This window comes from Schistocerca nitens, chromosome 1 (assembly GCF_023898315.1).
Source record: "Schistocerca nitens isolate TAMUIC-IGC-003100 chromosome 1, iqSchNite1.1, whole genome shotgun sequence".
Taxonomy (NCBI): Eukaryota; Metazoa; Arthropoda; class Insecta; order Orthoptera; family Acrididae; genus Schistocerca; species Schistocerca nitens.
In genome coordinates, this window is record NC_064614.1 from 33,169,097 (window position 1) to 33,196,015 (window position 26,919).

At 42.3% G+C, this 26,919-nt stretch overlaps 1 protein-coding gene across 1 annotated transcript in view; it reads right to left on the reverse strand.

Moving 5' to 3' along the window:
* Positions 1-20,450, reverse strand: part of LOC126263057 (Down syndrome cell adhesion molecule-like protein Dscam2) — a 551,657-nt gene extending 531,207 nt beyond the window's left edge. The window contains exons 1-2 of the mRNA XM_049960035.1: positions 20,441-20,450; positions 20,203-20,364 (exon numbers count right to left, since the gene is read on the reverse strand). Coding sequence (XP_049815992.1) covers positions 20,203-20,364; positions 20,441-20,450 — 172 coding nt within the window. The remainder of the gene's footprint in view (positions 1-20,202; positions 20,365-20,440) is intronic.
* Positions 20,451-26,919: the final 6,469 nt, after the last annotated feature.

Here is a 26,919-nt window from a genome sequence, read left to right on the forward strand (position 1 = left end):
TACTTTTTTATTTGCGAAAAATTATGTCAGAACTACATTTGACCTGGATTTGTTCACAGTACCATTTATAAAATCTAACAAATACATCGAACGCCCCTCTTGTGGACAGCGGGACTAAATTACTATAAACTATCAGTTAAAGTAAAATGTCGTTAAAATTCTTTTAAACAGTAAGAGTGGGCTCGTGTCAAAACTTTAAATATTGGATTCGCCGCGTTTTGAGCTCTAGTCACTTATGAAAGAAAATGGGGTATGGGAATTATAGAGGGAGGGAGGAGGAGATTAGTGTTGAACGTCCCGTCGACAACGAGGTCATTAGAGACGGAGCGCAAGCTCGGGTGAGGGAAGGATGGGGAAGGAAATCGGCCGTGCCCTTTCAAAGGAATCATCCCGGCATTTGCCTGAAGTGATTTAGGGAAATCACGGAAAACCTAAATCAGGATGGCCGGAGACGGGAGTGAACCGTCGTCCTCCCGAATGCGAGTCCAGTGTGCTAACCACTGCGCCACCTCGCTCGGTATATGGGAATTATGTCAACTATAGGTGCCAAAATTGTCGACTTTAGGAGCAGGTCCATTTTAGAGTATCAATTTTAGGTGCACTTCAAAGGTTCAGTTCCTACTATTTTTACAAAAGTTTAAACTATCAGTTTAAAAAAAAATGATATTTTAGATGAAAGGTGAGACTTTGAAGTTTCAGAAAATAATTTTGGAGCCTACATTTATTTAATAGTATTAGAAGGTAGAAAAAAATTCTCTTCATGTGTCGTCTATAGGTGCTCTTACCTTATTATAATCTCACTTGTACATACAAAAAGGCGCGTATGTGCAGATGGCTTAAAGTTTTTCCGTTTCAGGGCCTGTATCCAAAGCTGCCTTCGGTTTTCATCCTTAGTGAACATATTAGTAGGAACGAGAAACAGTTATAATTACTTCTGTAACCGAATTCTCACAGATACTTTCCAAAATGTAATATGAGTCTGAGTTTACAGGCATCACTTCCAACACTTTAATTTACGTGATACTCTATTTCAAGTGTAAAAACATATAAAAGTCACTTCAGCAGATTTCAATAAACGCATCTGCACTATCATAGAAACACACGTGAAATATAATGCCATTTCCCGCGACAAAACGCCGAGTACAGCCATAAGCGCAACACGAGACAACCATGTTTTGCCAACATTCACGTGACCTTAGCCCAGAGATGTTGGAGCCACGAAAATGACGTCAGGACCAGTCTATTATATTTATGGTCGAAGTTCTACACTTTATTTAGCGCACTTCTACAGAGAAAGGAGAAATGATTTCAGTCCTAATCTAGACGAGGTCCGGGACTATCTCCAGAGAACCTCGAGTGAAATAAATATACCCACCCGCTGATAATTACAAATTTACACCAGTCTGCGTAGGCTACAAATGTGGTACATTTACGAGGTCCCATCCTTCTTGTGGCAGGCTGATAGAAACTCGCCCATTGGTTCGTCGCCGCTACGAGTATTTCATTTGGGGTGGCTAATGGCGGCGATATCTGTTAATGGTGGGCGTGGGGTGGGGGTGGCGGGTGCGGTTTAATACCGGGGGCAGTTAGCCAGACGTCTGCAGCCACCGGGGCCGGCTGCGTGGAATCCAATAACAGACGCGCGGCTCTGTAGCCAGCGCACGGTGGCTGCGAGAAGCGAAAGGTCGCAGCCGCCTCTGTCTGAACCCGTGTCGTGTGTAGGTGCCGCGGCAGCTAGCTGTACCTCGGAAGAAAAGGCGGGCATGTCCAACCGGACGTGACCCTGGTCTGATGAATACCCGACAGGCGCAGTGTTGCTCATTATCCTGTGCTGGAAGTGATCCGAGGCCACTTAGGTTACTTCTTAAATGTAAAGGACTGCCATGAACAATATCTAACAAGGAGACGGCACGACCGTGGGGTCGGGGATTTGTCCGAAATTTTGTGTGGTGAAAGAGGACCCCTAACACCTCTCATGGTTAAAATATTAGGACGCACTACCCGGAAAATCCCGGGAAAAATCAATCCAAAGTTTCTTAGGTGACTTATGAGTATAAAATGTTAGTCCATCGCCGACCCGCCGTCTGGCCTACATGGTTAGCGATCGGACTCTTACCCCAGAGGTATTGGGTTCGATTCCTCCTGCGGCACGTTATTTTTTCTTCTGTTGCTTGCAACATTGCAGCGCATTGTTACAGAAGAATCGTGAAATTAATTCCCGGGAAGATTGTATAAAAATTCATTCCATAATTCACCGTCAATTATTGTCACCAATATTCCGAGACATGATGCAATATGCCTGGTTTGCCTCAAAATTATCAGAAACTCAAAATATTTTCGTAAATGTTAATGGGGCAAGTTTTTGTACAGATTTATTGCAAAGGCCCTGTGATTGAAAAATATCCACATTTATATGTTGCGCAAGATCTCGCAAAAATTATAGCTTTATTTTTACGATAATTACCACTGCGGTTCTTGTTTTAATTATTATATGTATACAAACTAAATGTTTCTCAATCGACTTTGTTATTCTGATTAAAAACCCAATGTTTCCACTCATATAATTTACAATTAAAAATGGGAAACCCACCGCCATGAATTGTGTTGTTGGACAAAAAGAAAATAATTTTTATTCAATAATGTAACTGACTTGTTAAAGATAATGTAGGTTTGCAAAACTTTTTGAATTATTGGTGGAATAACAAAAGAAAATGAAAAAGATGAAAAAAAAGTGCCAGAGGAGGAATCGAACCCGAGACCTCTGGCGTGAGACTCCGAGGCCTAAACATCTACGCCAGACGGCGGGTTGGCAATGGACTAACATTTTATACTCATAAGGCACCTAAGAAACTTTGGATCGATTTTTCTCGGGATTTTCCGCGTAGTGCGTCCTAATATTTCAACCACGTGAGGTGTTTGTGGTCCTCTTTCACCACACAAAATTTCGGACATATCCCCGACCCCACGGTCGTGCCGTCTCCTTGTAAAAAAAAAAAAAAAAAAAAAAAAAAAAAAAAAAAAAAAAAAAAAAAAAAAAAAAAGGACGAAGCGCCGAGCGCACTCCGCGTGCAGTCGAGTTTGTATCCTAGGGTAATAAGTGCTGAAACAATGCGTCAAACCTAGTTTATCGCTTTTTCAAACTTATTTATTGATTTTGGTGAATATCCGACGTAGCCAGCAGCTTACAACCGATGCAGTATAAGAAACCGGTAAGTACACACAAAGCACGTAATGGATCTCAAGACCACTGGCAACGAACACTGTTCTTTCACATTAATGAATAAAAAACGTAAATAATTGTACTGACCAAATTCTCTCGAGCTTCCAGCAGCGGCAAGTGGTTTAAAATCCACGGGCTTCCAGCTGAGTACTCATCGGTCACTGTCAACTGGTGACTATCTTTTGGTTGCTGCTACAGTCCTTGTACGAGGGTAATCTCAAAAGTAAGGTCTCCTATTGTTTTTATAAGTACATAGACCTGTTTATTTCTACAATGGTTTACATCAGTTTACAGCTTGAACATTTAGCTACTTTTCGACATAATCACCCTTTCTGTCTATGCATTTTTGTAGACGCTGTGGCAGTTTTTGTATGCCCATGTGATACCAGCTCGCCGCCATGCTGTTCAGAAAGATATGAACCTCTTCTTTCACCTCGCCGTCGGAGCTGATTTGCTGGGACCACAGTTAACGCAGACAGGTACTGTGAGACTCTGAAAAAACTCAAACGGGCAATTCAGAACAGGAGAAGAGGAATGATGAGCAAGGGCGTACACATTCTCCACGACAACGCTCGCCCACACATCGCTCGGCAAACCGTTGCTCTCCTGCAACAGTTTCAGTGGAACATAATCATCCACCCACCCTATAGTCCTGATTTGGCTCCAAGTGACTACGACCTGTTCCCTAGGTTAAAAGAACGTTTGGCCGGAAAGCGATTCAGCTCCGCCGACGAGGTGAAAGAAGAGGTCCATAACTTTCTGAACAGCATGGCGGCGAGTTGGTATGACATGGGCATACAAAAACTGCCACAGCGTCTACGAAAATGCATCGACAGAAATGGTGATTATGTCGAAAAGTAGCTAAATGTTCAAGCTGTAAACTGATGTAAACCATTGTAGAAATAAACAGGTCTACGTACTTATAAAAAGTAGGAGACCTTACTTTTGGGATTAACCTCGTATAGCCGCGCTGCCTTCCGTGACATAGTTGGTGCTCGCTACAGTGTCACCATATAAGGTAATGTTAACGTTGCGCGCAAGCCGCTGCCTCTTCAAACTTCCGATGACCGGCTCTCAAGCCCTGCTTAGCTGCAGGCCTCCATCTTTATTAAGCGCGTCGACACAAATTTTTATGTAGATCGCTTCTTATATTACACTGTCCCAGAAACTATTAATCCGGGTAATAACAAATGTTTCTTCGGATGCAATACGATGTCCGTTTTCTAGAACACGCTCAGCTACTGTTCATTTCTCAGTATACCAAACGCGAAAGCATTTCTCATGTTCTACCCAACGCTGTTCAATAGAACGCACAGTCTGTCCGATACACACTAACACGCCAAAGAAACTAGTATAGGCATGCGGGTTCCCCGTACGACCATTTCACGAGTGTACCGTGAATATCAGGAATCCGGTAAAACATCAAATCTCCGACATCACTGCGGCCGGAAAAGATCCTGCGAGAACGGGACCAACAACGACTGAAGAGAATCGTTCAACGTGACAGAAGTGCAACCCTTCCGCTAATTGCTGAGATTTCAATGCTGGGCTGTCAACAAGTGTCAGCGTGCGAACCATTCAAGGAAACATCATCGATATGGAATTTCGGAGCCGATGGCCCACTCGTGTACCCTTGATGACTGCACTACAGAAAACTTTACGTCTAGCCTCTGTCTGTCAACACCGACATTGGAAATGACTGGAAACATATTGCCTGGTCGGACGAGTCTCGTTTGAAATTGTATCGAGCCGATGGACGTGTACGGGTGTGGAGACAACCTCATGAATCCACGCACCCTGCATGTCAGCAGGAGACTGTTCCAAGTTGGTGGAGGCTCTGTAACGGTGTGGGGAATGTGCAGTTTGAGTGATATGGGACCCCTGATACGTCTAGATACGACTCTGACAGGTGACACGTACGTCTGATGACATGCATTTATTCATGTCCATCGTGCATTCCAACGGACATGGGTAATTCCAGCAGGACAATGCGACACCCCAAACGTCTAGATTTGTTACAGAGTGGCACCAATAACACTATTCTGAGTTTAAAGATTTCCGCTGGCCACCAAAGTCACCAGACATGAACATTACTGAGCATATCTGGGGTGCCTTGCAACGTGCTGTTCACAAGAGATCTCCACCGCTTCGAACGGATTTATGGACACCCCCGTCAATTCCCTCCAGCAGTGCAAGCCACGTCTTGCTGCGGCACTTCTGCGTGCTCGTGGATGCCCTACGCGATGTTAGGCAGGTGTACGAGTTTCTTTGGCTCTTCAGAGTAAAACTGTCCACACACACACGGTATGGTATTGAAATTTCTCATTTTGCGAGGACTGAAGTGGGATCTGTTTAATTGTTAAAAACCAGTCAACAGGCAAGATCGCGTGAGATACATTTTTATTTAAGACAACCGGATTCAACATACTGTGCTGTCATCTTGAGCTCTTGAAATAATTTGTTGTAAAATATGTTCATTTTACGCTGACCTCACGCACGAGACGTCAAGTGTATAGCACATTATAAAAGCTTTGTCACACGGTATGGTATATATAATCTTGACGTTATGAGACCTACATCGTCTTTCACAGGTCTCATGAGTTAGAGCCCTGAAGACCGGATCGATTTTATGCCCTTTGCGAGCCGGCTAAGCTTTCCTATTACTGAGCCACAGAACGGCAAAAAAGCAAGCTTCTTCGAGTGTTCCTAGGGGTTCGTCTGTTCACGTGTTTTCGAAAAGATGACTTGTGAGATATCGCTGCTATTGTAGCCATTTCGTATAAGTAACTGTAATTTGTGCAGAAACGAAATTCTAATAAGCTTACGATGGCTTCAGTTAGCTAAAGTGAAAAAAGACATAGATGTGTAACTATCGCCTAATAGAGAGTCTGTGGGAGTACTCACTCGATTCTATGTCCGGGTGACAACCTTTAAAATCTAGTAAGGCGACTACATTCGCTCAGAAATGCTACGTGTTTATGAACGTTGCTCTGAAATGCAGTTACTTGGCGCCTTGACGGTTGGAGCACAGCCAATGCGGCTTTAACTGTACTCACGAAGTCTGATTTCAGTGACATATACGAAAATAAATTAAACGACCAGCTGGTAGTGTAACAGAGGGGGAATTAAAATGTTGCAAATTTTGTATGTTTATATTTAAAGTGAATTTATTCAAGTCGCTGCACAATACATAGTGTAAACACGTGTTGTAATAATCCAATGTATTCAAATATAATCTTGAATGTACTCCGTAATAACGCGAATCTGTGAAACATGAAACGAAGTCGTGAAAGGGTCACTAACAGCCGGCCGCTGGTGGCCGAGCGGTTCTGGCGCTACAGTCTGGAACCGCGCGACCGCTACGGTCGCAGGTTCGAATCCTGCCTCGGGCATGGGATGTGTGTGATGTCCTTAGGTTAGTTAGGTTTAAGTTGTTCTAAGTTCTAGGGGACTTATGACCTCGGCAGTTGAGTCCCATAGTGCTCAGAGCCATTTGAACCATTTGGTCACTAACACTTCCCCATGCATGTCCAGCTACAGTCGATCTGCGACCCACTAAAGATTACCCTATCAATAAGCATTTGCGGGATATTATGCTGCCCGAAGAGCCTCCATCTCGTATACATTAATCTACACCTAAATGATCCCTCTACGGCTCACACTTAATGTTTGGCAGAGGATTCATAGCATACTTTCAGACTATTTCTCTGTCATGCGGTCCTCGAATAGCACGTGGGAAATGTGGTGTCACCGCCAGACACCACACTTGCTAGGTGGTAGCTTAAATCGGCCGCGGTCCATTAGTACATGTCGGACCCGCGTGTCGCCACTGTCAGGATCGCAGACCGAGCGCCACTACACGGCAGGTCTCGAGAGACGTACTAGCACTCGCCCCAGTTGTACGGACGACATTGCTAGCGACTACACGTACGAAGCCTTTCTCTCATTTGCCGAGAGACAGTTAGAATAGCCTTCAGCTAAGTTAATGGCTACGACCTAGCAAGGCGCCATTAACCATTTGTAACGTTGCATGTACCTCAAGATAGAGTCTCACTTGTATCATCCAGAATGCTGTATACCAAAGGACAATATAAAAGTTAAGTGTTCTAGTAGCTACGTTCTTTTCTTTATCACCTTCATTACGAATCCTGTTCCAGACTTAACGCCAGACGGCGTGAGTTGACGCGTGCCCTTTCGGCTACTTCACTGTGGACTGGCTGCCTTAACAGTCCACTACAGGAAAAATGAGGGCCTGAATATTAAGATGTGAACTGTGATTTATCTTATTTCGTCACTATAGTTATTCGCCCCTGTGAGTGAAAGATAACAAAATATTTTGGCATTTGGAGGAGAAAATTGGTCATTGTACAAGGCTCGTTCGATAAATACTGCCCCCGCAATACTTTTTCTCAGAACGTAATCATTTTTGAGAGTTAGAAATTGGTCAACTAATTTTCTACGTAATTTCCACCACGTTGTGTGGCCTTAAGTCAGAGTCGTATAAGAGTATGTAGTCCATATTGGCACAAGCTCTTGTCCTATGCTCGTAGGCATGTTTTGACTGCATGGATTGCGCTCATCATCATCTTCAAAGCTTGTCCCACGCAGAAACTACTTAAGTGGCCCAAACAGACAGACGTCCCCAACACGGTCGGTCAAGGAGATCGGTGTCTGACGCTTTAACTCTCTTTACCCATCATCCATCAATACTGCCATCAACTGTCTCATTACAGTACACAGCACACGAACGTTAGTGGATGTTCGCCACGGTTTCCTTTTCGGAACCAAGAATTTAATTACAGCAAATTGCTTGTAGCGAATGTCTTGCATAGAAGTCAGTTTGATGGTTAATTAATTATATCTCTGCCGTCTATCGGTATTATTCGAAACTTCGCACAATGGTAGAAGAAAGAAATTTGGAGCACTAAAAGGGTTTTTCCATGCATATTAAAGGCATCAAAAGTATTTGGGGCATTATTTACTGAATGACCCTCTAATGCCGTGAGAAGATCTCGCCACAACGAAAAATACCTTTTTCTTTTTAACCATTACCACCTGAATCTTCTTATCACATACCAATACGTGACAGTGCCTCATCTATTTCGTGATAACACATAACGAACTGCCCATCTTTGGTGTTTGTCGATTTCTTCCGTCATTCCTATGCTGTAAGGACCCCGTACTGCCCAACAACACTCCAGAAAAGGAACGCAGACTGCCTTTTTAGTAGATTTGCTGCACCTTCTAAGTGTCATGCCGACAGAGCACAGTATTTTGTTCCTTTTCCCCATAATAGGCGGCTACATTCGCTCAGAAATGATACGTGTTTATGAATGTTGCTCTGAAATGCAGTTACTTCGCGCCTTGACGGTTGGACCTACTAAAATAGGTTGCAGTAGGTACTGGGAGATGAAGAAGCTTGCACAGGATAGAGTAGCATGGAGAGCTGCATCAAACCAGTCTCAGGACTGAAGACCACAACAACAACATTCCCCATAATATTATGTGTGTGATAATTCCAATTTACATAGTTCGTAATTGTAATCCCTAGTTATTTAGTTGAATCGGCTTCTTCCTAGTATGTATGGTTTAGAGTGTAACGGAAACTGAAGAGAATTTTCAGTACCATGCGGAAGACCTCATTGTCGTTCAGTAGCTATTGCCACATTTTGCGCCCTGCAGATATCTTGTTTGAAATAATAATTGTGTCATACGTTTTGATCTTCTTATGACTTTCCTAGATGGTAAAAGGCAGCACCATCTGCTAAGATCTGAGAAGTCTGCTCAGATAGTCTCCTAAATCGCTTCTGGCGAGAAGTATATGCGCCAGTGATGATACCGAAAATTCCATGTTATCATGATTCTGTGGCGAGGAGATAATAGTCACTCAAACACTTCAGAAAAGTAGAAATAGCGGCAAGTGCCCCAATATGGACAACTTTAATTTTCGATGATGATTCTGTAAGCTGTTTTTTTATGGTGTGATACTTGTGAGGAATTCGTGTTTCAGTATGCTTAGCTTCCTAAGTAAAGTTACTTGTGCTTGAGATGGTGCTCACATGTAACAAATAAGTGATCGAAGTCAGTTTCTTTACTCGAGACGCATGAAGAAGTTGCAGATCGCCGATGCCTATTCTGTGTAGGTAACGGTGAAAGTTTTCGTGGTGGAAATTAGGTGTCAAATGGTTCAAATTGCTCTGAGCACTATGGGACTTAACTTCTGAGGTCATCAGTCCCCTAGAACTTAGAACTACTTAAACCTAACTAACCTAAGGACATCACACACGTCCATGCCCCAGGCAGGACTCGAACCTGCGACCGTAGCGGTCGCGCGGTTCCAGACTGTAGCGCCTAGAACCGCTCGGCCATTCTGGCCGGCAATTAGGTGTCGTCTATAACATGTTGAATCCATGAAGCACGATCTTATTCCCTTCTGTCTATAACTGGGATTTTTTTTAAACCGCATATATGTGACTTGCCATTCTGTTCACAGGAAACCGTGCTGTCTCCTGGCCTCACGGAGTTTTGGCGCTGCCCTGTAGTCAAAGTCACTGCGAACATTTATTTACGGAACAAACTCGAAATGGAGTCCCGAATCCTTCTCCTGTTGCTTCTTCGTACAGCCCTTATCGAGATGCAGAGAAGGAAGGCTCCAAAACCCGTCGCCCGGGTGTCGGCGCAAATTCCCAGCCCAGTTAAACATACCTGACCCACATTGCCACGCCCCTGCCTCTTGCTGCGCAACAGTACTTTACCATCTGTATGTGAGGAAAGACGAACCATGAGGTATTTTGTGAGTCTACAAATAGTTTTACAAGACAGGCCTGTGTTAGGCTGAAAAACACATCCGTGTTGTACCGTGGATGTGTGCCTCTATAACTCCGTGGATCAAAATATCAATCGAGCAAAGAAGGAAAAAGTGAAATTTCCGTGTCGATACGATGTCCTCTTCAAGAATTGGGATATTTTCAAACTCTGCTGGGCGCTGGATGAGAAACATCATAACGTAGCCAAACTGGAACGACACAAGCTTTCTTAGCACAATCATAGGTTGTTAATAGCTGATTGAACTGGGCAGTTTGACGTTGGTTTTGAGAAGTTTCCGACGTTCACCTACTCGAGTCCAAACAACCAAAAATGTAGCTTTCAGAAAGTGTTTTGTTTTCTTTAAGCATTCCAGATAGACTGCATTAAATATTGACCAGAGACTAATTTTATGAAACTTTGAACACGGTCAGATGTAAAATTTTGTAAAAACAAAACTAAAATACTGTGAAATCAGGGCTGAATAGATTTATTTCCTGTTTCTCAGCTTCGAGTAGTGTGAATGTGACATTTTCACTCGCTATTTTTGTTGCTGTGCAACAGGATTTCTCAACCGTTCACATTGTTTCTATGTCTGATGTTAATTTTCAGTGTCACCTTAATTTTATATGTTTATGGATAAACTTTTTATGTGAAATATTCATTGCACACTATGCATTTAATCACAAGATTTTCAGACCGATGAATCTAAAAGAAAGCATACTTTATATATGCTAATCAAATTTGCTTATCATTTAAAATGGCTCTGAGCTCTATGGGACTTAACTTTTGAGGTCATCGGTCCCCCAGAACTTAGAACTACTTAAATCTAACTAACCTAAGGACATCACACACATCCATGCCCGAAGCAGGATTCGAACCTGCGGCCGTAGCGGTCGCGCGGTTCCAGACTGCAGCGCCTAGAACCGCTCGGCCACCCCGGCCGGCGCTTATCATTTACATTCTACCTTAAAACTATGAGTAAATATCTATTAATAATTTGAGGTATAATTACTTACGTGTACTTCCTGTCAAATTAATCTTGGAGCATGACACATTCTCAAACTCTAGAAATAAAAAAACACAAAATTTTAAAATCTTGCCACCACCCAGATAAATTTCCTTGGACGCCCATGTTAGAAGCCAAGGTGAATCCTATATATTTTTCCACATAAATCCGCAAAAGCGTGTAGTTTTTTTCAATATGTGCGTAACATTTTTATGTTCGGCCAGCAAGGGAACTACTGCTTGAAGAAACAATGAGTGACAAGCCAGGCAATAACTCGAACTATTTGACGCGCTGCGCAAAGGAAGCGGCCGGTGTGAAAAGTTGGCATTGATGATCCCACGCAAATTTCAAATAACGTTGTTCGTACGTTCGTTTCCAAAATGTGATATTCAAAACGTCGCGTGGCACTCTAACGCTCATTAAAAAAAATATATTTGCTGTCTAAAGAAATAGCCGTAATACTATTATTTAAAAAAAAATAATTTCTTGATGATCTGTAATCGAATTCGTTTTCTTTTTTTTCACCACAGAGTTCACTGTACTCTCCTACGATGCAACAACCTTTCTTTGTCTCATATAGAGATGCTGGGCACTCTAGGATTTTATTCAGATCTTATCCGTCAACATTAGGTCTAAATATCTACGTATGGCAAACCAATACATCCGTCCTGCTGCCGCCCATTCAATTCTACGTGTGTCCACCATATTGTTTATTTCAGTATTTAGCCAACCGCCAGTATAAACAAAGCAATGATATAAATACGTGGTGAACGGTTAGGCAGCCTCAATTTTGTGGACAAATAATTCGCAAAGGAAACGAAGACTGTATAACTGGAATTACGCGGCACGTAAACAAATAACGCCGGCCGCACTCACTAACAAACCATAAACAGTTGCCGCGGCGCCAAACGCTAAAATAAACACGGCGCCGCCCGCAGAGCTGCCTATCGGCAAACGCAGCCACGCTGCCAGTGACAACAAACGGCTTAAACGATGCCGGCCAGATTTTGACATCATTAAACATTAACGATCACGTGAGTATTTACATGCACGAATAACGGCGAGATATTGCTCAGTTAACAAAAAAACAAAAACAAAATGAAATAAATAAATAAAAAAACCCGTGAGAGCAGTGACAGCGTCGGTGTGTACGTACAGTTATTTTTGTTTCCGAAACGACAAGCAAAAAGTTCAGAGCGTTGTCTGAGGTTTTCTCCACCTCCGGAGCAGGCCTGAATGAAAACGCCCGGTCCTGGCTTGATTATTTGCTCACAGAAAATATTTGGTTTAGGCTTCCGCTGTATAGTCGCAGTATTTCGACGTTGTTGTTGTTATTGTTGTGGTATTCAGTCCTGAGACTGGTTTGATGCAGCTCTCCATGCTACTCTATCCTGTGCAACCTTCTTCATCTCCCAGTACCTACTGCAAACTAAATCCTTCAGAATCTGTTTAGTGTATCTCTTGGTTTCCCTCTACGACTTTTACCCTCTACGCTGCCCTCGAATACTAAACTGGTGATCCCTTGATGCCTCAGAATATGCCCTACAGACCGATCCCTTCTTCTAGTCACGTTGTGCTACATACTCCTCTTCTCCCCAATTCTATTCAATACCTCGTCATTAGTTATGTGATTTATCCATCTAATCTTCAGCATTCTTCTGTAGAACCACATTTCGAAAGCTTCTACTCTCTTCGTGTCCAAACTATTTATCGTCTCTGTTTCACTTCCATACATGGCTACACTCCATACAAATACTTTCAGAAACAACTTCCTGACCCTTAATTCTATACTCGATGTTAACAAATTTCTCTTCCTCAGAAAGGCTTTTCTTGCCATAGCCAGTCTACATTTTATATCCTCTCTACTTCAATCATCATCAGTTATTTTGCTCTCCAAATAGCAAAACTCCTTTACTGCTTTAAGCGTCTCATTTCCTAATCTAATTCCCTCAGCATCACACGACTTAATTCGACTACATTGCATTATTCTCGTTTGGCTTTTGTTGATGTTCATCTTATATCCTCCTTTCAAGATACTGTCCATTCCGCTCAGCTGCTCTTCCAGGTCCTTTGCTGTCTCTGACAGAATTACAAGGTCATCGGCAAAAGTCAAAGTTTTTTTTTCTTCTCCATGGGTTTTAATACCTACTCCAAATTTTTCTTTTGTTTCTCTTACTGCTTGCTCAATATACAGATTGAATAATATCGGGGATAGGCTACAACCCTGTCTCACTCCCTTCCCAATCACTGCTTCCCTTTCATGTTTCTCGACTCTTATAACTGTCATCTGGTTTCTGTACAAATTGTAAATAGCCTTTCGCTGTATTTTACCCCTTCCACCTTCAGAATTTGAAAGAGAGTGTTCCAGTCAACATTGTCAAAAACTTTCTCTAAGTCTACAAATGATAGAAACGTAGGTTTGCCTTTCCTTAATCTTTCTTCTAAGGTAAGTCGTAGGGTCAGTATTGCCTCACGTGTTCCAGTATTTCTACGGAATCCAAACTGTTCTTCCACGAGGTCGGCTTCTACCAGTTTTTCCATTCGTCTGTAAAGAGTTCGCGTTAGTATTTTCCAGCTGTGACTTATTACACCGATAGTTCGGTAATTTTCACATCTGTCAACACCTGCTTTCTTTGGGATTGGAATTATTATATTCTTCTTGAAGTCTGAGGGTATTTCGCCTGTCTCATACATCTTGCTCAGCAGATGGTAGAGTTTTGTCAGGACTGGATCTCCCAAGGCTGTCCGTAGTTCTAATGGAATGTTGTCTACACCCGGGGCCCTGTTTCGACTTAGATCTTTCAGTGCTCTGTCAAACTCTTCACGCAGAATCATAGTTCCCATTTCATCTTCATCTATATCCTCTTCAATTTCCATAATATTGTCCTCAAGTACTTCGTAGCAACTGCTAACGGACTACTCGTATAATAGGTTTGAGTATTCCACCAACCGTCGTCATTATAGTTTTAACTCGACAAACAGGGGTAAGTTAAGAACACACTACCGCACTGAAACACCGATAACGTAATTATTAATTGCAGATATGAGCCTTAACCTATGGTTGACGTAGGTTACCCAGGCACTTCCATGGAAGGGGAAGAATGTGCGTATCAGTTATACACTCTGGGGATATCGTGAGGTTTTATTGTTGTTCTTTCTACTTTCGTTTTCGTCTTTAGTATTGAAGTACCAACTATTGTGGCCTTCGTGAGGAGGCTTCATTTCAGCTGAGGATGTATGTTCCCGTAAAATACAACGACCAGTTCTCCCCTACACACCAATGTTTGAACAGCCAATAACGAACGTGGAAGGGCTTGTTGGCTGCGTCCCGGACCACGTACTGATGCTCCCCCTGGTTTTGACCCTGGTTTTGATCGTGACAGGGGGAGCATAATGCATTATGCTTACTAACTGAGCCCCCATCTTACTGTTACTCGCTCCTGTGAACGGGAACGCGTTATGCAAGGTCTTGGTGCCTCTCGCGTCCACCTAGAAAAGATAACATAAAGATGCCTAAATAAGGCGAAACGCGTCGTTGAAAAATAAACAAACTAAAATTGCAACCAAAACTGTTTTTAACCAGTACTGTTAAGCATTGGTTTGCCGTTATGCCACATATAGACTGAAAGAATTTCAATACCAAATACAGTTACCCAACGTCTAAAGAGACGATTTGTTGCTCCATTAAGAAGTCGTTTCAAATGATTTATTTTGAATCGTGTAATACAAAAACGAACATATTATGTTATAATTTTTTGTTACAACATAATTTTAGACCCTTATTATATGAAACTAATAACATCAAAATTAGTGTGTTGAATAGTCAGATAGCACGAAGTTTGCCATCCTGCGAATAGAAAACACTGATAAATTCTCTGAGTTGGGAAGATTTACTTACATCGACAATGTCTTTAGTGTGCTAGAGAAAAAAAATAATACGCGTGTAAGTCATATTTATAAGCTGTCAGTTACAGAATGACCCATGCTGAAATATTCCTCATCGTGAAAATGACGGGAGAAGAACGAACGGACTATAAACCCAAAGTTAATAAAGGAGAAACATAGTGATGATGCCCCCAAAGCAAGACCCACTGCTGCACTGAAACTACGAGATGTACAGTCCTTGATATATTTCATCCCACCAGAGTATTATTCGTTTTATGCTTGTCCGACGGCATCAGACTGTGCTGACCACATTTAATGTTGATATATCATTTGTGCTTTGAAAACTTCCCAAATTCTTGAAGACTGTACTTCGAAATTATCTATGTTTCACACTCTTTTACTTTCTCCTAAAAATATAGTTTCTAACAAAAAACTAAAGCGAGGAAAATAAATATTTCTCAATTTCTCAATTTTTCTATATGAAACAATATACGGAGGACGTTCTGAGCTAAAAATAACGTATGCTAATATCATATTTTTCGACAAGAAGTAATTACTAATAAAAGCCGATTTTTGTAACATTAACCTCGTGTGTGATAGCTCCTTGCGGCACAACTCATTCGCGTATACTGTGGCGAAGAAATATGTGGTTGTTGTTGTTGTGGTCTTCAGTCCCGAGACTAGTTTGATGCAGCTCTCCATGCTACTCTATCCTGTGCAAGCTTCTTCATCTCCCAGTACCTACTGCAACCTACATCCTTCTGAATCTGCTTAGTGTATTCATCTCTCGGTCTCCCCCTACGATTTTTACCCTCCACGCTGCCCTCCAATACTAAATTGGTGATCCCTTGATGCCTCAGAACATGTCCCCTCAACCGATCCCTTCTTCTAGTCAAGTTGTGCCACAAACTCCCCTTCTCCCCAATTCTATTCAATACTTCCTCATTAGTTATGTGATCTACCCATATAATCTTCAGCATTCTTCTGTAGCACCACATTTCAAAAGCTTCTATTCTCTTCTTGTCCAAACTATTTACCGTTCATGTTTCACTTCCATACATGGCTACACTCCATACAAATACTTTCAGAAATGACTTCCTGACACTTAAATCTATAATCGATGTTAACAAATTTCTCTTCTTCAGAAACGCTTTCCTTGCCATTGCCAGTCTACATTTTATATCCTCTCTACTTCGACCATCATCAGTTATTTTTCTCCCCAAATAGCCAAACTCCTTTACTACTTTAAGTGTCTCATTTCCTAATCTAATTCCCTCAGCATCACCCGACTTGATTCGACTACATTCCATTATCCTCGTTTTGCTTTTGTTGATGTTCATCTTATATCCTCCCTTCAAGACACCATCCATTCCGTTCAACTGCTCTTCCAAGTCCTTTGCTGTCTCTGACAGAATTACAATGTCATCGGCGAACCTCAAAGTTTTTGTTTCTTCTCCATGGATTTTAATACCTACTCCGAATTTTTCTTTTGTTTTCTTTACTGCTTGCTCAATATACAGATTGAATAACATCGGGGAGAGGCTACAACCCTGTCTTACTCCCTTCCCAACCACTGCTTCCCTTTCATGTCCCTCGACTCTTATAACTGCCATCTGGTTTCTGTACAAATTGTAAATAGCCTTTCGCTCCCTGTATTTTACCCCTGCCACCTTTAGAATTTGAAAGAGAGTATTCCAGTCAACATATTCAAAAGCTTTCTCTAAGTCTACAAATGCTAGAAACGTAGGTATATGGTATAGGAATATGTGGTATCAGTTTCATTTCGACTGCGTGCAGCCTTCTTGCTGTTGTCTTTCACCAAAACCCTCCACATCAACACAAAATAACAAAATTATTACAATGTAGGCGCTGATCGAGTTTAAAGCACCTAGAATTAGCAGTAGCGTAGTCAGTAGCTGTCGGCAAACTGCTTCTAAAATAGTGTACTCGTCATTTCTCAGTCCCGTTAGCCAAAGGAGAAGTTTTAAGTTTTCGAAATGGCTGTGTGGAAACGGGAGTGTGAAGCCACGGAAACACGAAACTGCGAACGTATTAACAATCCAACTGTTAAAGTTACAGCTTTCATCAACCGAGAGAAGAGTGTGTACACTTAAACGCATACCGGACTGAAGAAGGTATGTGCAAATACAATGTGCACGAGTGGGGCTTTTGCACTGACAATACCTGTGACTGTGGTGACATTCACACAATGAGCCACATTGTACATGCGTGTAGCAACGGAAGTTTTTCTTCGATTTACTCCCAATCCGTATTCTGTACTCATTAGATTGTTCATTCCACACACCTTGAATGTTAATTCCACTCCTGAACCTTTATTTTATTTCCATCTTTGCTTCTTCGATGCACAGATTGAACGGTAGGGGAAAGACTACATCCCTGTCGTACTCCCTTTATAATCCGAGCGCTTCGTTCTTGGTTGTCCACTTTTATTATTCCCTCCTGGCTCTTGTACATATTGTATATTACCCATATCTCCCTATAGCTTATCCCTATTTTTCTCAGATTTTCGAACACCTTACACCATTTTACATTGTCGAAATCCTTTTACAAGTCGACAAATCCTATGAACGTGTCTTGATTTTTCTTTAGTCTTGCTTCCATTATCAACCGCAACGCCAGAATTGCCTCTCTGGTGCCTTTACCTTTCCTGAAGGCAAACTGGTCACCATCTAAAACACCTACAATCGTCTTTTCCATTCCTCTGTATATTATTTTTGTCAGCAACTTCGATGCGCTAGCTGTTAGCAATAATTCTCACACTTGTCAGCTATTTGTGTGGATGATAATTTTCCGAAAGTCAGATGGTATATCGCGAGACTCATACATTCTACACACTAACGTGAATAGACGTTTTGTTGACACTCCCCCGCCCCCCCCCACCCCTCCGTGATTATAGAAATTCTGATTGAAAGGTATCTAACCATTCTGCCTTATTTAATCTTAAGTCTTCCAAAGTTCTTTTAAATTCTGATTCTAATACTGGATCCCCTACCTCTTCTAAATAGACTTGTTTCGTCTTCTATCACATCACACAAATCTGCATCCTCATAGAGGCAATCACTGTTCTCTTCCTACCTATCCGCTACCCTCCTCTGAATTTAACAGTGTAATTCCCGTTGCACTCGTAATGTTGCCACCGCTGCTTTTAATTTTACCGATGGTTGTTTTGACTTTCCTTTAGGCTGAGTCAGTCCTTCTGACAATCATGTCTCTTTCGATTTCTTCGTATTCTTCATGGAGCCCTTTCGTCATAACTTCCCTGAGCTTCCTATTTATTTCATTCCTCAGTGACTTGTATTTATGTATTCCTGAATTTCACTAACATTTTTGGTCTTACTCCTTCATTGATCAACTGAAAAATTTCTTCTGTTACCCATGGTTTCCTGGCAGTTACCTTCTAGGTACTTACGTTTTCCTTTCCAACTTGCCCTTTTTAGAGATGTCCACTTCAACTGAGCTGCCTACTAACATGTTCCTTACAGCAGTATCTGTACTCTGAGAGAACTTGAGGCGTGTCTCTTCATTCCTTAGTACTTCCGTAGCCCACTTCTTTGCGCAATGGTTTTTCCTGACTAATCTCTTAAAGTTGAGCCTGATCTTCATCTTTACTAAATTGTGATCTGTGTCTGTATTTGATCATGAGTACGCCTTACTGTCCAATGTCTGATTTTGGATTCTCTGACCAAGATGTAATCTTCCCGTATCTCGAGTCCTTTTCCATGTATACCTCATTCTTTTGAAATTCTTGAACAGAGTATTCGGTATTACTACCTGAAATTTATTACAGAACTCAATTAGTGTTTCTACCCTCTCATTCCAAATACCAAGCTCATATTCTCCAGCAGCTCTTTCCTCTACTTCTTCCCCTATGACCGCATTCCAGTCCCCCATGACTACTAGATTTTCATCTCCATTTAGGTACTGCGTTTCCTGTTCAATATCCACGTATACTTTCTGTATCTCTTCATCTTCGGCTTATGACGTCGACATATTTACCTAAGCTATCGTTGTCGGTGCTGGTTTGTGGTCGCTTCTGATGAGATCAAACCTATCACTGAACTATTCACAGTAATTCACGAATTCTACTCGAGTTATAGCGTTTTCAGCTGCTGTTGATATTTCCCTCATCTGGCCAGAAATCTTTGTCTTCTATCCATTTCACGTCACTAACCGCCATTATATCTAGATTGAGCCTTAGCATTTCCCTTTTCAGATTTTCTAGTTTCCCGGCCATGTTCAAACTTCTGACATTCTACGCCACCACTCGTAGAACATTGCTGTTTAATTGGTTATTCAATCTTTTTCTGATGGTAACGTCCTCTTTCGCTGTCTCCTCCAGGAGATTCGAATTATTATTCCGGAATCTTTTACCAACAAGATGACCATCATGACTCTTTTTCAGCCGTCTCATCTGGCCATGCGGTTCTAGGCGCTGCAGTCTGGAATCGCGAGACCGCTACGGTCGCGGGTTCGAATCCCGCCTCGGGCATGGATGTGTGTGATGTCCTTAGGTTAGTTAGGTTTAACTAGTTCTAAGTTCTAGAGGACTAATGACCTCAGAAGTTGAGTCCCATTGTGCTCAGAGCCATTCGAACCATTTTGAACTCTTTTTCAGCCTCATGACACATGTCTTGTGGATGCACATTATGTGCCTTTAATGCAGTGGTGTCCATTTCCTTCTGCAAAGCTCATGCCGTTGATCATTACTCATTCTTGTCGCGCTGTGTATGCGCCCGGTTTGAGGAACCTTACCACGGTTCGCGTCACTCTCCCCGTCGGAGGTTTGAGTCCTCCCTCGGACATGGATGTTTGTGTTGTCCATAGCGTAAGTTAGTAAGCTAGATTAAGTAGTGTGTAGGCCTGGTCCCATAGGAACTTACCACAAATTTCCAATTACTGATTCTTCCGCCTTTAGGGGCAGTTTGCCACCTCAAGGGCAAGAGAGTGGACTGAACTTCTGTCCGCTCCTCAGCCCTCTTTGACAAGGTCGTTGACAGAAGCTGACGGAAGTCTTCTCCCGCTAACGCTGAGTATTATTATTCAAAATTTAGGCGGTGGCCGGTTTACAACCCGGGTCCGAGACCGCTTTCATTAGTAAGTTACCGTTTTTTTTTAATTTTTTACCTCGAGACTCTAGGCCACTTGTCGGGTGCAAAGCGCGGGAAAGTGGGCAACAATACAGAAGAACTCTAACGTGCAGTCTCACGTCGAGTGAGTCAGCGTTCCTGCAATGTGAGGGAGTGACATAAACACGCCATATCACCTGCATCGTGGCTTCCTGGCAGGATGATGGTGTCGTCCCGGAACCAGGAGGAGACGGAGACGTCCTCCCGGACGAAGGGCGGGATGACGCAGCGCAGCACCGCCGTGTTGCCCAGCAGCGCATGCGCGCGGTACACCTGCACCTCGTATTCCTGCCGCACCACTGCAACAGAAGATGGAAGTCCGCGTTACGGCCGAAACGTTAAAGGGGAAAAAAAAATGTTGGATCTGCATATCACCACAGTGCATTTTCCCGAGTTAGGATATTTGTACTGCATAGTACTACTATTATGACGATGATGTGATGATGGTGAGTTGTGTGTGCCAAAATAGGGTTGCTTGATTAGTTTGGGGGAAGGTTCCGAAGGATTTGGGAAGAATCGGGAAGGATGGGGAAGGAAGTCGGCCTGCCTGTAACGCCGGAAATGCATATCCTCCTATTTCCATCTATTGTTCTATATTTTTTTTTCCTTATTTTGTTACCTGAAGATATGACATTTGTGTGTTTGTATATTGTAATTGTTTTACTGTTTGTATATATATATATATATATATATATATATATATATATATATATATATATTTATGTCGATGTATAATTGTTTTGTTTTGTAAATACTATTTGTATTTTTACGCTGGGTTTTGCCTAGGGAAAACTATGCTATCGAACGATTACATCGATAGGTCGTGTGGAGAACCAAAGTGTTTAGGCTCTTTGGTAGTGTGAACTCTGCCGCGTGGAGCGCAGGCAGAGCAGAGACTGGCGGGAGTAGGGCGGTGGAGCAGGTGTGTTGTGTGACGTTCCCGCGAGTTGCCGCACTTTCTGGGTTTGGCAGCATGTAATTGCGCTCGACTTGCTATGATAGTTTCTGAAACGGTGTCGCGGACGGGAAGCATTGGCTGGCGCACATCAAGAGCCCGTTTCGCCTGGTGACCGTGTCAAGAAGAAGGCGCGCCAACATCCAGCTTCTGCAACAGCGAAGGCCGACAATGAGTGACTGTCGCCACCTCCTCGACCGACGACTTCAAACCTTCAATCAACCAACAAGGAAGACTGGAAGCACGTAAAGTTTTAGAACTGTATGGCAGACCTCAGCTTTTAAAATTGTTCCATTTGCCTCACAAAATTACAGCAACTTAGCATGAACCTTTGTTGCTCATTGTCCCAATTGCATTACCAAGCAGGTCGCTTCCTTTCCCGAAATGAACCCGAGTGTCGTTGAAATTCAAGCGCCAGCATTAAAGTAATATCATTCGATTTCACTGCTTTAATTTCAAAGTTCAGTTAAGGTATTCATAGCTGGCTACAATATTTAGATTACACAAGCACAAATTAAGAGTGCAAGTTTTGTTACCATATTTTAGCTTACCTGTGACTGTAGGTCAGCTTGGTACGTACTAAATTTTACTATTGTTAATTGTTGAGAATCATTTAATTCAAGTTCAAAGTAAATATCTTATTTCTAAATTGCGTAGATTCAAGTAGCTTTTGAAATGATTGTTGAGGTAGCTCAAGGCTAACCTTATTTTATTGAATTTCGTAGTGCTTCAGAAACAAAGCTCACTATTAATTTCAGTCACTAAATTAACTTTCAATTTCCCGGATTTATTAATTATTTTGGTAAATTAAGTCATAGTGTAGCGAAATTCATTACTTCTGACAAACATTCAGTTTTCACACAACATGTGTCAACCTTCAGTTGCCACGCTTTTAGTGCTAGTTATATGTGCAATAACCTTTCTTTTTCAGTTATTATAGTAGTTGTCCATAGGACTGGCGACCGTAATTTTCCACAAATCTCAAATATGTAATTAACGCCAGTTAATTGTTAACGTAACGGCCGCACATTTACTTTCTTTATTAACTTAAGCCCTTTTCAAAATTAATTTACACCAGTTTGATTTGCATTTTTCCTTTCATTTTGATGTAACCCTTCCCTCCCTCTTTGCCGACAGATTAACTTCGGTGACGATTGATTTTACCAAATTTCCATTAGGTACACGCGGTTTAATTTTTACTGTCATTAAGGTCGATAAGTTAGGGGGAGGTTACATGCCCTTTCAGAGCAATCATCGCGGCGTTTACCTGAAGCGATTTAGAGAAATCACGGAAAATTTAAATCAGGATGGCTGGACGCGGGTTTGAACCGTCGTCCTCCCGAATGCGAGTCCAGTGTGCTAACCACTTCGCCACGTCGCGCGGTGCCAAAATACGCCTTATTAGTGCCGTTATTAAAACGTTTCGGGACGAATGTGGTTAAAAAATCTAAATTGCGAGCAAAATTATCATTGATCTACAGAACTCTATATGTTGTTGTTCGTCACCATCATACAGAGCTTGTGTGGTTTGAAACACGCACGAGCCGGCCACGTTGGCCGAGCGGTTCTAGGCGCTTCAGTGGGGAACCGCGCAACAGCTGCGGTCGCAGGTTCGAATCCTGCCTCGGGCATGGCTGTGTCATGTCCTTAGGTTAGTTATGTTTAAGTAGTTCTAAGTTCTAGGGGACTGATGACCTCAGATGTTAAGTCCCATAGCGCTCAGAATCATTTGAACCATTTGAAACACATACGTTGCTGGAAAATACACCAGAGAGAAACATCCGTAATGGCTAACTGTCAGATGGCACAAAGAGTAGACTTCTGTGAATGTTAACGACATCTGGGGGACGACTTGTGGATTTCCGCATACATAAAAAACCAAAGGTTAAAACTGCTGGGGCCATCGTAGAATGCTTGTAGCTATATCAACTGAAGTGCCATAAGCTCTATGAAAAGCACACCGCATACATCAATCGGAAATACTCGAGAGAAATTCAGCCTTATTCAAGACATTGCGTTTATTATTCAGTTGTAACTGAATTACCCCTGTTGCAACAGAAAACAAAAATTCCAGTTTTTTTGCTCTGTTATAGCCGTCTAGACTCGACGGAAAATTGGCTCCAGATTTCTGTCTTCATTCGTGAAGAAGACACAGCACTGCGAAAACGAATGAATCTTTTTGAAAGAACCTGTGCAGTAACGCCAATACTTGTCAGTATAAAGATCAAAATAATATTTTAAATAATGTTACTGCTCGGTCACTTACAAATAACAAGCCATATGTTGGAAGTAACAAGGATTATTCAGAGAAACAACATTGCAAAATCCGTCCACCTCTATACTTCTGAGAGGTGAAGTTAGGACAACTTTCAGCTGAAGCCAAAGTGTCCAGAGAGCTGGTCTATCAAGCCAAGTGAAGTCATCAGCTGACCAACCTTGCGGCAAGACCTGTGTCTTCTAGTCATGGAGACCGCCTTCGAACTACAGAGTGCTGAGTGGAGATACTTCTGTGTGAAGACACTATAGTTTTTGGGGAACCTGTGAAGTATCGACGTCGATAGTGAAAAAACATTATGAGAGTTTAATGTTTTATTCCAAGTGTTTTCAAGTCGTCGTTCTTCCGCACCAGCTTCAGCTGCTGCTTATTCGGCTACGAGTTGGATTCCAGCTGACGTCTGTCGAGGCAGTTCCGCATTTGTACGTCCAGGACAATTTTCCAGCGATCCTGGCGCTATGGTCGACTGCCAGCGAGTAGGTGCAGCCATTGCCCAGTGCAACGTGCTTCTCGTGCTGGCTGCTGGAGTGTAATCAGTACCCTTCCGAATTTATGATCGGCCTTGATGACCTATCCGCGATGTAACTGGTGGTGGTAATCGAGTAGTCAGCTGATGTCCTGTCTACCCCTGGTAAGTGTCAGTACCCAAACGTGCCTGAGTGTTGAACAGGAACATGGACCACTAGAATCCCTGTTGCTGGCTTCCAGGCTGAAGTCTATTGTTGGCAGCACTCTGTGATATGGTATTGTCAGAAGAATGCCGATTCCCCCATCAGTTGATAGCAGGGGGCGAGCAGCATGAAGTTCGTCAGGTGAAGGCCATCATCTTCAGCAAGTTCACAGACAGTATCAGAATATCTAGGACATACATTTACTGTTGTTGTTGTTGTTGTTGTGGTCTTCAGTCCTGAGACTGGTTTGATCCAGCTCTCCATGCTACTCTATCCTGTGCAAGCCTCTTCATCTCCCAGTACCTACTGCAGCCTACATCCTTCTGAATCTGCTTAGTGTATTCATCTCTTGGTCTCCCTCTACGATTTTTACCCTCCACGCTGCCCTCCAGTACTAAATTGGTGATCCCTTGATGCCTCAGAACATGTCCTACCAATCGATCCCTTCTTCTAGTCAAATTGTGCCACAAACTCCTCTTCTCCCCAATTCTATTCAATACCTCCTCATTAGTTATGTATACATTCACTACAGTATCGTAATCATGGAATCGAGTGGTGTTACTGTTTCTGTTACCATCGATCCCAATGATCAATCCATTACAAGAGCTGGAGTGCTGGTTTAAAGTGATCTAGCATGAGCCTACGACACAACGCTCATTTTGTAATGACTGAAAATGTTCTCCTCATTCTACTGTATTCATTTAACAGGCTTTTAACTGTTTTGACAGTTCTGTGCTATGTGCTCTTATGAAAGAGCACATCTTCCAAACTAACGAATATGCATCTCTCGTTTCTTCTGGTGTTCCGTTCAGTCTGCTTTCTGCTGAATGGGTACCTTCACTTGGCAAACAGTGTCGTAATGTGTCGACCAGTTGATCCACTTGCGATATACTGGCTCACTTCCTGCTTCTGCCTCTGTCTTGGCAGGCTTGAGTTTCCCTATAACATTGCGAATGTTTAGTAAATGTGAACGTTTAGTAAAATTTTCTGATTTCTACCCTTTTCTCCTATGTGCTGTTACAGAACTTAATAGAACAGCGAGTCGTGCCAGGAAAACTTTGCCACTACAAGGCATAATCGTACCATAAGAGCCAAGGGTGACTGGGAACTGTGGGCTACATTTACCATCAGGGCTTGGGGAGACTTAACTAGTAGATCCAGGGAGCAATTAACAGTTATCATCTCAGAGGGATGTGCCACAGTTGCCACCTGTCTTTCATTCCTGCAGCCGTCTTACTCCTGTTGGATGCTGCGATGACACCCTAAAGAACGTCGCAAGCTCCATGCAGAGGCATTAGGTGCTTTCTAGGGTGCAGTCTATGACGCAATCAGAATACTCTGGTAACCCAGTGCCCCACACATCTTACACCAAGGGCAGCTGAGACAATATTGGCGGAGCTGCGGCCAGTGTGCTGTGACGTCGCCGGGTGCTGAGTAAGCACTCCCACAATGCAACAGCTGAGACAGCATGGCGCATGTGGGTATCAGCACATTCCGGCATGGACAAAGCCCTGTTGCGTAGTTGCCTACCAACACTGCTGGCAACTGTCTTGTGCTCATCTGTCAACAACGTTACCTCATCACAAATCTAGATTGTTTTAGAATTGACCATTGTATTGAAGGTAGTGTATCTTTTATCCAGATTCATCTCAAAGATACTTATAAGGGTGCTAAAGTCCTTGATGTCAGACGCCCTATATCATCATAAAAGGTATTTTGTCCCTCAAGAGCCCGCATCTCGTGGTCGTGCGGTAGCGTTCTCGCTTCCCACGCCCGGGCTCCCGGGTTCGATTCCCGGCGGGGTCAGGGATTTTCTCTGCCTCGTGATGGCTGGGTGTTGTGTGCTGTCCTTAGGTTAGTTAGGTTTAAGTAGTTCTAAGTTCTAGGGGACTGATGACCTAAGATGTTAAGTCCCATAGTGCTCAGAGCCATTTGAACCATTTTTTGTCCCTCAAGAAACTATTGTAGGAGTACTGATGTTCACATTATGCACAGATCAAGGACATCAGTAGCCAAACACAGATTCCATAAAGATGAGGTTTAGATTATGCTTATCCATTATGGATATTTTAGAACCTATTTACAAGATAAGGTTTAATTTATTGAGACATTCGATGATATCGTTTTAGATATAATACTACATATGAAAGTCACTAATATTTCTGCTCCAGCATAATCAATAAGCTGTGCCAACATCTACTCTAAAATCTTCCACAGATGAAGTAGTGCACCAGTTGGGTCTCTTCACAGGGCTTGGGTAATACAGACAAGGTGAAGAACAACAGAATAGCCACTTGGAACATGAGTTCTTTTAATGCAGCAAATCAGAAAAGCTTAAACTTGGAATGTACAGTTTATTGTGTACCCGAGACCCCCTTACTCTTCAATATTATATGACTCATTAAGTGTCGTATCAGTAATGAGTAGCCTGTTTAAAATTATACTTTAATCAACATTACAGACTAATGTAAATAAAATGCTTGTAGTTACCTCACACTTGTTTTAATGCAACGTAACTTGTCTTTCCGTCCTGATAGTCTTCATATCTCTCTTAAGTATACAATGACATTTCATCTTTCTGGATTTCATTGGGCGATTCCTTCGTATCCCCACTTACTCATGCAGTATTTTTACTGCCAGTCACTAAACTTGAGCAAGCTGCAGTGAAGTTATTTTCTCATGTAGATCATTAAACAATTTAAACGATCGTCCAGTCATCTTGTCTTTGCAGGTAGCCTATCTAATGGATTCTAGGGCCAGCAAAAATTTGATTTTTAGTATTTTATGCAAGTATTGACCGAATTAAAAATTATCAGTCAGTTCTAACCTACTCATTAAGAGGTATTATCTTACATTAAAGGTTTAATACAATAAGTAAAGTAATGAAGTTAGATACTGTGTACATGTCTTGTGGCAGCCGCAAATATTTAACACATTAACTCATTTGTAAAGT